General features: G+C 35.7%; 2 protein-coding genes across 2 annotated transcripts in view; one reads left to right on the top strand and one right to left on the bottom strand.

Moving 5' to 3' along the window:
- Positions 1-12,424, bottom strand: part of LOC140756143 (uncharacterized) — a 263,924-nt gene that overhangs the window by 223,175 nt on the left and 28,325 nt on the right. The window lies entirely within an intron of this gene.
- On the top strand, positions 404-4,387 carry LOC140756037 (uncharacterized). The gene is made up of 2 exons (XM_073091432.1): positions 404-1,684; positions 3,891-4,387. The coding sequence occupies exons 1-2, from the start codon at positions 929-931 to the stop codon at positions 4,299-4,301; spliced, it is 1,167 nt and encodes a 388-aa protein (XP_072947533.1). The 5' UTR covers positions 404-928; the 3' UTR covers positions 4,302-4,387.

Genomic DNA, 12,424 nt, shown 5'->3' with positions numbered 1-12,424 from the left:
AATCTATATTGGCTGTAATACAAACACTAGATTTTAATTATTCTAATTAAAAAAAATACATTAATAATGACTAACCTAGGTAAATGACCTAAAATGTTTTAGTAATAAATTTAATGAGTATTAGAATTAGTTTACCATTATGATGTTATAAATAAAACATTGCAATCACAAAAATAACTGTCCCAATCATTATGATAATTATAACTAATATGTATCAATGTTTGACTAAACTAAATTAAAATTATTTTTTTCACTTTAAAATGGCCTTTCAATAATTTTGTCTAAACTTTAATCCTGAACGCACCCATTAGTCTGTAATGACGACATGGCAAACATCTTTCATCCTTTTCGCACTCATAACAGTTTGTCCATTTCATACAATGATGCAATATCTGAAAGAGATAGACTCTAGTGTTAGTGCTGTTTTGATAACGGACATAACAGTACTTGTTGTGAAGCATTAAAACTTCTTGTGAATACTGAATTATTTAGTGCATATAATAATAGTGATGTATGTGAAAAGTATATTATGGAATGAAAAGTAATTGTAATTGTAGAGTTCGAATTTTAAAAGTGAGTAACATAAGAAACATAACCTTAAACCGATGTTAGTGTAACGAGATAACAATCTGTACTGTTAATAATTCATGATAAATTACACCACATTAGAATATTAAAATAAATTATATAAAGAACCTTTTGGAATACAACATTTAATGTTAACTTTATTGTGCAACACAAAAGTGGGTCGTCAACAAATCTAAGAGGATATTTTAAAGATAACGTAATCTTGTAAAATCTATCTATATCTTTTGACGATAACTATTATATATTTAAAGATTATATAAGTTTGGAAACTATTGAAAATAAATAATAGAACTAACAGAAAAGTTTCTATAGTTTTAAAGAATAAATAAATGTAATTAAGATGGATAAACTATCACCCAAAATCCAAGAAACTATTAATAAGATAATAAAAGAAGAAGGCTATACAAATCAAAATATGGAAGTTCTCAAAGTGGTCACCGACGGCGCAAGTTATCAAGGTGTCTTGTACGAAGTTAATGTTAGAGGACAAACTGACAATGGAGACAAAGAAACTAATATTTTCATAAAACATTTAATAGAAAATTATGAAAATTTCAAATTGTACTCCGTTTTAGAAGTATATGATAGAGAGGCATTTGTCTACAATGAATTAGCTAAAGTATTCAAGGAATTACAAGATGAAGCTGAAGTACCTTTAAAAGACAGATATAAAATAGTTAAAAGTTATCGATGCAGTACCGAAGCTATTATACTAGAAAACATAGCTAAGAAAGGGTACAAGACCTATCCTAGAATGAACGTAATGACCTTAAAACTAGCTGAATTGTCAGTGGAACAGCTCGCCAAATTTCACGCACTTACTTTCGCTCTAAAAGTCAAAAGACCAGATTATTTCAATAACAAAATCACAACAATAAAACAGTCGATGGTATTTGATGACGTTTACCGAGATTTTATTAAGAAAATGTTCGAAATATCGCTGGAGAATCTGGATGAAGCCAGGAAGGAGAAAGTAGCTAATTACTTTCCCACTTTAGTGGAGAACTTTCCTAAGTATGTGCAAGGTGCTATGACAGACGTCAAGTGCCTTTGTCATGGCGACTACAGGATAAGCAACATCATGATCAAAGAAAATGTAAGTACTTCAGATTTCTTTTGACTAACTTTGACACACTGACAATCGTTTAAGGAATGAAGAACTGAACTAGTATTTATGCAGTAGGTCTTTATAATATCTAATACTTATATACTATTCAATATAATCCTTCTAATGCAATAGTGTGACTTATCAAAATATTCCGATTCCGCAACTATTCATATCATTTACCCACTTAATGTATTTATCTAACAGTCAATTACTATTGACACATACCACAAATCCGAAATCCTATCCACCCAACACGACCACAGCTCTGGCTTTATCTTCGACCCAAGTGGGTTAACTTCGATAAACTATCGGATCGAACCTACTGATTCCTTTCAAACAGATGTACTCAGTTCAAAGTTAATCCCATACATGTGTACTGACACATTTACTAGAACGTAAACTTGCAGTTTTAATTAACAAAGTGTGAAATGGGCTGCTGATCAGACAAGACGTACTATTCAATTTAATGCTATAATACATAGATTAGTAAAGATTACTCACTCCTAACAAGAGAATGTACCCAGTTTTGAGAATTGAAATAGTTGCGTAAAAAAGTTTTGCCAGGTCTCCGTGCTAAAATGTCCCTAAAATATTTGAAATAATTATTTATTTATTACGTAAATTACGAAATTAATACGTAAATTAGGTATTTATTCGTAAATTTAGTCTAAAAATTTTTTTTATTTGTCAAGGATTCAAAAAAAGAACTTACTAAAATAAGCCGTTTGTGGCTTCATTCAATTTCAAGGCGGCGAAGTATCTTTACTAATCTATGCTATAATACGTAAGTTTTGAGACATCAGTTTACAGGCATCATATTTAAATCAAATACATGTTAATGCTGTTTTCGCGTACTGCGAACTCCAAACCTTTACAAACGTTTGCAAACGTACATAAACAAAGTCAAACGCTCTATCCACACCATTTTTTTATAATATAGGAGTAGCAGACGAGCATGCAATCAATCTGATGGTAATTAGCTACTGCCACCCATAGATATCTGTAATCAACCACAAGAATTCCTACCTGAGGTCGGCTACTGATGCGCCGCTACCCTTGAGGACTGAGCTGGAGCGCCTCGGAAAAGTATGTCTCCCTTACCACACCCTTCAAACCAGAACACAGCAGCGCTTATCACTGCTGTTATAAGGCAGAAATAGATGTGGCGGTGGTGCCGCTGGAGTCGAACCACAAAGGACCTTCAATTTCGCTAAGCGTACGGATGGGTAACTAAAATAAAATGATGACTTATGATCTAACGAAAGAATATAACGTTGCTAGCGTGACGAAACGTTGTTTGGTGGCCTTTCGTAATTTTCTATTCGATCAATCAAAATGACCTTGTCATGCAAAACCCCCATGGAAAACTAATTTTTCCTTCCTTTGAAATTTGTCGCTACATATAAATTATAATTTCTAATAATAATAATTTCACTTTCATTCTTACTTAAAAGTAATTCTTTGGCGTGACTAAATAAAATACACTACAAAGAATATAAAACAAATTAAAACAGATTAATTAAATAAAGAAAAGTAAATGAATAAACAAATTACTTTTGTAGTTTATAATGATGCCTGTTTATTGTTTGTACCTTAAATAAAAAAGATAAGGGCATTTAGTTCCAATTACTGTTTTGCCGAGAACAATAACTTAAATTATATCCTATCATTTTTCTGTGTCAGTATTCGCGAGCATTTCAAATTACACTGACTACCTAGCGAAGTATAACTTCGCAATGGATTTTATTAAAAAATCAGTATTAAAAAATCAAAGAATGAATGAATTACTTAAAAACAATATGTTGAAAGCATTCTCAAAAATAGCCCAGTTTTAATAAAAACTAGGATTCATTATATTTTCAATAAAATAAAAGTATAAAATAATGCAGTGCGGCCATCTTGTCTAAAACGCTAATCGGGGCGAAATGACGTCATTTTTTTGGCGTGTCACCGTATTGCTTGAATTTTTCTATGGGATATTTAAGCGTGACGTTACTCGCGGACGTCATGACACCCGTGAGCGTATTCGCGCTTAATTCAAAATATGTTTTAAAAATGCTAATATTTCCGCCAATACTGAATTTATTGCCGAAATAATATGATTTTTAGAATCAGTAGACATGTACCTACATTATAGAAGGGAACTTCAAAATTTGTCATCATGCCCATTACCGATTCTTTTTGTTTTTTACAGGATGGCGTAATAGCAGACGTGATACCAATCGACTACCAGCAAATGTACTACGGCGCTCCAGTCCTCGACTTCATCTACTTGATATTCGGGGCGAGTGACCGCCAATTCCGAAAAAACCACTTAAACCACCTCAAGGAATTTTACTTCGAAACTGTTGGAAACTTCTTGAAATACTTCCAAGTTGACGTGTCTTCTGTTTACCCGAGAGAGGAATTTGAAAAAGACTTCAAAAACTGCTTGGATTATGGTTTAATGTTTTCCTTGTATTTCATGCCGTTCTTTTTCGCTCTAGAAGACGATTCGCCGGATCTGAATGAGGAGCTTTTGGAGCTATCTTTGAAGTTAGATCCAAGGTTTAAAGACAGACTCCAAGGGATTATTGATGATTTTGTGGAATGGGGCCACTTGTAATTTAACCAAGGAAGTATTTGAACATGTAATTATAAATAAACGCATATATTTAACGTAATTGTAGACAATAAATTAATTTATGTACACTTAGACTTTTTTCCTTAAGTTCTTTTACACTGAACCTAAAAAGTCAAGGACCCTCATCCATTGTTACTCATTTACGATAAGATAAACAATTCATGTATACAGAAAGTCTTGTAAATGGAAATTTTGGACATACGAAAACACGCTTAAATTTTGAGATGTCTAACCGATTCCAAAATAGACTCCCAAAATAATACCTGTAAAGTAAACTCAGTAATAAATGCATGTACGAAAATGCAAGGGTTCATGTTACCGTGAAATATGTAAATATTTCATCAAAATATGCAAATCGGGCAGCTAAGTACGAATTGCTGTGTAATCAGATATTTCGGGGGCTTTGGGTTAGTTTCGAGGGGCTCCCAAAATAGCATTCTCTTTTGTAATTGTTCCAGCAATTTAACAAGCTTTTTTAACTTGTTGTTAGTTCGTATGTGGGAATGAAATCTTGCAATAGATCCCCTCAGCGCTATGACATAGGGTTCTTCAAGAAGGGTGCAAAATTAACTCTCCTTCAAAGCCGGCGATGCACTGGCGACTCCTCTGGTGTTACAAATGTCAAAGGCGACGGTGACTGCTTTCCACCAGATAGCCCGTCCGTCCTATCGTTAATTTTACACTTAATGAAACAATTGAACTAACATTTTATAAATGTTTGGCTTGGGTGATAATGAATAATTAGGTTTGTGACATGGTTCACAATCCAATGTGGCGGAAGCCCCAAGATGATAGACCAATTATTTTTATAAACGTGTTTTCTGAGAAAAACACGAAAAACTTTATTAAATTTAATAATCAAAATGAGAGTTTAAGTATATTTTCCTCTTAGGCAATTAAGCCCAAAATCTGGCATTTGCGAGTATTTTGAAATCATTATAATAATATAGGAGTAGCAGACGAGCATGCAGTCCATCTGATGATAAGTGGCTACTTCCGCCCATGGACACCTGTAATCAACCCCAGATAGGATTAGATATTCCTACCTGAGGTCGGCCACAAATGCGCCGCTACTCCTGAGGACTAAACTGGATCGCTTCGGAAAAGTCTGTCTCCCTTACCACACCCTTCAAAACGGAACACAGCAGCGCCTAACACTGCCGTTATTAGGTAGAAATAGGAGTGGCGGTGGTGCTACCGGAGTCGAATCACAAAGGGTTCTACCACCTTCAAAGCATCATCAAATCATTAGCTTCAACGATAATATTATTCATACGTAACACACTATATTTTTAAGTGTTTTGTCACCATTTTGAAAATTTCCACGTTACGTTGATTGTATCTTATCTTATCTTATCTGGTGTACGGCATTTTGGAGCTAAATGTTTAATGCTCGTACTATCTGAATTTAGGCTTTTACAAATATTCATGTGATTACAAATATTTACATTTTATTTTAGAAATATCGCAAAACAAAGATTGTTATTACGATTATAAAGACTGTGAGAAAATAGAGCAAAGTTTTATGTTTCAAACACTTAAAATATTTTTATTTTTAATATTTCTCAATGCCAATTTGTAGGTTCTTTATAAAGTTGGAGTACAAACGAGCATGAAGCCTTTCTCCGGTAAGTCATGCTGCCAATGGATATCTATGACAAACTCCATAGAACAGGGTTTCTACCTGAAGCCGTTCAAAGACGCCTTGCCACACCTGAGAACTATGGTCGGGTAAGACAGCTGGCATCTACAGTCTTCCACTAAAACGTAGAACTGTTTCAGTTAACGTGTGACGGCGGTACCTCCCTAATTGTATCTACCATGTACCCATCTAGACTTTTGAGATCAAATGCTGGACGTTCTTTATTGATGGCACTCCCACTAACTCTGAGCCATCTAAATCTAAAAATTTCCTTTGTCCTCTTCAAATAATTAGTTCCAGAAGTTCGCTTGATTCTAGAAGGCCATTCTTCCTCAACAGTTACTAATGTAGCAATAACAGTTTATTATTCTGAACCCTTGCTAATAAAAGTGCTACTTTAATTAAATTCTACTGAACCATTTCGTATATACCGTGCATCATCTGGCTCAAAAAGTTTATCAATTAAGGTCCCTTCACCCTCAAAAAGTTCTGTTTGTGTAATCATCCCTAATTATATACTTTTCGCGCCTATCCAGGGTACGGGTGGGTATAGAATTGTTAATATTTTTTTCGAAGTTTCACTTCTTTTGGCGAATTTCTTGGAAATGTATTTTCAAGTTTTCAGCGGCCACTTCCAAGTGTTTATCTATTACAGTTTACGAGATAGAGCCCTGTGACAGACGGACAGGCAGCAAATGTTTATGGGTTGTGTACGGAACCCTAAAAATGTGTTTCCAGCTGCAGCTGACATTACCGTAAATTATATTCAAAACTTTTCCAAAAAGGTGTGTGTCACGCAGATTCTTTTGCCACTTTTCTCCATACAGGAACACACTCCTAGGTCCATATTGACGTTCAAAAAGATTTATATAAAAATTACTTTGAAAAATATTTTCATTTTATTCCGGTACAAAATTCTATATAGGTACATCTAAAGTCTAAACTATACTAATCAAAAACTCCACAATAGCTTTCAAATTGTGTAAATAAAGTTTTCGATTGAAATACGAATTGCTCTCTAAAATGTTTGCTTTTCATTTCTCCATTCGTCACTGATTAAAACTGTTGTTGTTATTGAATTTACTTTATTGTTTTTATTTCACCGATATGCGGTTTTGGTTAAAATAAATCAAATATCGTTTTGTTTTTGCTCGATATCTACCAATAAATTCTGTGGTTGTTTTTCAGTATAAAAAGTGGTTGACAATTTCATTGTTACTTTACCTTTGTATTGTGGAGTACGCCATTTTGATGTAGGTATTACAGTAAATACCTTTTTTTTTGTTTACGAGGGGAAACTTAAGGGGATTTTTACCGCACTAAAACCCGCCTGGTGGCAGTCCTCAGCGCTTGTTAGAGAACTCCGGGATCTCCGACAGAACACAACCGGAGTCCTCCTAGCGCGATGCCCCGATCAGGCTCTGCCCCGGGGGGAGCATTGTTGGCTCCTGCCACACAATCTGGTGTTTACAACGGTATGCGACCACACATACCGTCGTCCTTCCCGAGGTTGTTTGCTCGACGATTCGAGCTCCCACTCTTGCCGCCCGCAACCCCGGAAGCCCCTTTTAGTCGCCTCTTACGACAGGTAGGGGATACCGTAGCCCTATTTTATTCCCGGAACTACAGGGAAATACAGTAAATACCTACATCAGAATGGCGTAGTAAATAAGCACACAGTCCATCTGATGGTAACTGGTCTTTGCCCATGGATATCAGTGATCAAGTCCATATAGAACGGAATATACCTAAAGTCGATCACAGCGTCGCCACTCTTAAGGCCTAAGATGGTCGCCTTGTATTGTATAAGTTTTTTTTTTATATAGTATAGGAAATAAACTATAGTCGTCACAATATAATAGGCCCATTTTGACACATGCCATCGCTACGGTACTAAGTATGTGCCACACAAATCGATAACCAAAGAAACCGATTTTTACTACAAATCGATTACAACTCCTTATCGTACTGTATAGATTACTTAATATTTTGTACACAGAATATTTGTTTAGTATTTTTCGAAATCATCTTAAGATTGAATAAAAAAGAGATAAGAAAATAAATTATTTCATAATTTAAAAATTTAATAATTTTCAGAAGATCAAATAAAGCAAGTCCGTGCTATCGTAAGCTGTATTAATTTTTTTCATTTTAACATTCACTTAGGAACAAAGTCTCGATTATTTTATTGTAGTTATGATGAAAAAGCGATACAAAAATAATTATTGGTAATTCTAAGTTTCGATTATTTGAAAGTTAATCAATTATAGTTTCTTCCGAATGGTTTGAAGCGGCAAGCTGTAACCGTAAATTGTCGTAAACTGCTAAATTACCCCACTGATATAACATTGCAACGACGTCCTATGATACTTTTTGATATAGGATTAATTGGTTTCTGGACACATTTAAATTGAAATAAAATGTGTAATACAATTTATGGATTCTACTAATTATTCTTGTTAATAAATTATTTCGTAATTGTATGTTTACAATTATTTGACTTTCCAATTACGTGTCATACGTTCATACAAAGTTAGTTCAAAAATTTTATGACATTAGGATGGCATGTGTCAATATGGACCTATTAAATTGTGATGACTATACCATACTGATATAAGCGCCAACTTCAAACATCATCCAATCCAATCAATTAACCATCTATCTATCAATCCATTTAACCTTCTATCCAATTATCCAATCTATTAAATATATTTTTATACTAATTGTATTCTGGAGCGATTGTGAAGTCTATTAAATCTTCATTTTAAAAGTTTTATCGTTGTGTTCTCACCTTATTTTCGAGAACTTTGGATATAAACCCAAAGGGGGACCCTTCGGCAGTAATATTGGAAATTGATTTGAATCAATTCACTTCACCTGACCCGCTTCTTAGTGCTTCCTCAATTTATATAATTGCGAACAGATCTTTACGGATATACACTGCCTTATTAAGTAATTAAGGCACTTGTGGCCATTTGTACACGTCAAGGATATATGAAGAACTTTTATGTTATTCATTGTAATTAAAAAACTAAAAACCACGCAAAATCGCACAAGGAAAATCGTTAATTCTAACGATCCTGATGGATGGGACAAAATTATTAAAATCGTTTATTGTCACCGTTTCCTGATAAGTGTTCAAAATTTAAAATTAATTGGAACGATCAAAGTAGGTACAAATTTAGTTCAAAGATTCCGTTACATACATACATACAGGTCAATTTAATAAAAGCGTGGTAATAATGGGTCATGAGTTGAAATTTTTATGATTATTTTTATTGTATATAGCAAACGAGCAAGCCCCCCATCTGATGGTAAATGGCTACTGCCGTCAATGGACATCTGTAATATACCCAAGATAATATACTATTCGTATTTGAGGTCGGCCACAGATGCGCCGCTATCCCTGAGGACTAAGCCGGAACGCCTCGGATAAGTGTCTCCCACTTACCACACCCTTCAAACCAGAAAATATAAGATTCCTACCTGACGCGAGTAACAGATGTGTTACTACCGCTGAGGATATAGTTGGAATATCTCGTGCGACTGATTCAATCATGGCGACACTACCACGAGCCACCAAGTCACTACCGTCACAACTATTTCTACCTTAAAACGGCAATGTAAAGCACTACCGTACTTTAGTTTATGGGTGCTAAAGCAGATATAGGGCACTTTAACGATGTCATAATCAGTGACAACACCTGTGGCCGATCGCAGCTAAGACACTTATCCTATCTGGGGTTAAGTGTCAGTAAAGGAGTTAAAGTTGAGAATGTTTGATTCAATCGGCAATATTTTTTTATCATCTTTGCATAGATAAAAGAAACACTAAAAAAAATACGCGACGAATAGATAACTTCTCTTCCTTTGAGAAGTCGGTTAAAAATCCTCATTACATCATATCATCTTTATATATATATTTCTTATGTGCATGTGTATGTTACTGAACTCCTCCTAAACGACTTGACTGATTTTGATGAAATTTGTTGTGTGTGTTCAAGGGGACTTGAGAATGGTTTAGATTCACAATTTAGTCCGTGGGAAAAGGTTTTTTGATTATTTTTTAATTCGTAAGTAGTTATAGAATCGGAAACGTGCATTTGATCAAGTGATGATCTTTAGCAAAGTTGTTGTCCAAGAGCCCACGAGGGTTTAGGAGTTGGTAAGACCAATTTTCGACACATGGCATCACTGTCATTCCAATGCAGGTACAAATTTTCCGTTTTATGTATGTCATATTATTTCTTTAAAATGCGGGCGAAGCCGCGGGCACCACTAGTTTATACGTAAAATCATATAAACGTGATTCACCAGACATTTTTATCCCTGTTCCAACCAGGAGTGATCTATCGAGATAAATGTATTGATTAATTGACGAGATTTACCGGGAAGCGACCGACGTTTGATAAATAGGACGCCATTAATTCTCTTCGGCCTTCGAAAAGCGATTGTTAATGTAGTAGCTATCTGTCGTTGTCAACCGTACTGTGGGTCTCTTGTGTGAGGGGTCTAGGCTAAGTACGGATTGTCCCTGTAGTTCCGGGACTAGAATAGAGCTACGGTATCCCCTGCCTGTCGTAAGAGGCGACTAAAAGGGGGCTTCCGGGGTTGCGGGCGGCAAGAGCGCGAGCTCAAACCGTCCAGTACGCGACCCCGGGACCCCCCTGGCACCGGGGACTCCGGGGTTTTCCCCTCGTTAAGAAAAAAAGGCTAAGTACGGATTGGTAGACTTCACACACCTTTGAGAACCTTTCCTAGGGTTTCGTATGCAAGGGGAAAAGACGGAATAGAGAGAAATACTGAAAATAAAAAAAATAAAACTAATGGTTTTTTTGTGGTACTAAACACGCCGTGTGCGAGTTCGACTTGCACTGGGCCAATTAATTAACTATCAGATATGTAGCTGTAGTTCAGAGACGGTATCCCCTACATGTCGTAAGAGGCGACTAAAAAGGGTATTCTAGGCGGAAAGAGTGGCAGCTCAAATTGCCCGGCCAGCGACCCCGGGGAGGACGGTGGTATGTGTGGTTGCATACCGTCGTTCACTCCAGAAGACTATCAGCGGTGAGCATCAAGCTCACATGGGCAGAGCCCATGTTACAACGTTCAGATGACTTTGGTTCTCAGCACAGTTCCAATGTTTTCTTTCACAGTCTAAGTCTAAGCAAGTAATAATTAATTTTTAATACGCATATTATTGTGAAAAATCAAATGTGCAGAGGCAGTGATAGCCTAGTAGTTAAGAAACTCGGCCTCTCGATCGAGGGGTCCGAGGTTCAAATCCCAGGCCACCTCTGATTTTTCAAAGTTATGTACGTATTAGAAATTAATTATCACTTGCTAAACGGTGAAGGAAAACATCGTGAGGAAACCTGCATACCTGAGAGATTTTTAAAATAAAATCCCAAAGGTATGTGAAGTCTACCAATACGCACTTGGCCAGCGCGGTGGACTATGGCCTAATCCTTCTCATTATGAGAGGAGACCAGTAGTGGGACAGTAATGGGTTGTTGATGATGATGATGAGATGTGCATTGGAATCAAACTTGCACCCTCCGATTGAGATGACTTTCTAAACCCTAGACTATTCCAGCTTTATAAAGTAGTTACCAAACAATTTACGACATGGAAACTGGCCACGGACAATGTGCAGTCAGCTTTATCGCTGCATCTAGTATGAACAATGTTCCCAAGCTAATCTCATTAGCTCGCTTTATTCTGTTGCTGTTGTTTATTAAAGCAGTTAATCTCTATCGGAAAATACCCTTTATTCTCTAAAAGATATATAACGTTGAAATTTTAGTTGGGATAGCCTTAATTAGAGTTTAAAATTAAATAAATAAAAGTTAATAAAGTTTTCGCTAACGCACATAAAGATGTGAAAATTTAAGAACGAAAATCTTTAGGAACATGACCCGGGATGGAACCCGAGACCTTCACGTAAACTCACCAAATCGGTATTGTAGTCAATGAAAAGCGGAGATTGAATAGAAACAGACCATTCTCCATTTAATTTAGCTGTGGTTAACCAACCAACCAGTGATGACTTTAAAGTCATGACTGTTTGTATTGCACACAAAAATTTTACCTCACGACACATTTTATATTTTCATAGAAAATTATTCTCGTTATGGTACTTGTTATTTACACTGAAAACTAAAATTTTAGACTTATTAATAAAACAGTAGAAAACACTATTTAAATTCCCTGCAACATTTATAAATGTTTGCCGAGAGACCACTGAGCGGTCCCGAAAACTAGGGTTGTACGGATATGAAGTTTCGGATCTGGATACGGATATACGAAATTCCGATTCCCATGATATGGAACCCACTCCGTAACCTATCGGATTCGTCTCAATCGCTTAAAGCATCTATTAATCGGTGATAGATAGGATATTCCTATGTATATGTAGTAAACATATCCGAAACTACTATATCGGATTCAGACACGGTTACGG

The sequence above is a fragment of the Epargyreus clarus genome, unplaced genomic scaffold (genome assembly GCF_041222505.1).
Source record: "Epargyreus clarus isolate Ecla_fem2 unplaced genomic scaffold, WU_Ecla_fem_2.2 ptg000034l, whole genome shotgun sequence".
In the NCBI taxonomy this organism is placed as follows: Eukaryota; Metazoa; Arthropoda; class Insecta; order Lepidoptera; family Hesperiidae; genus Epargyreus; species Epargyreus clarus.
This window is presented reverse-complemented; position numbering and strand designations above follow the sequence as displayed.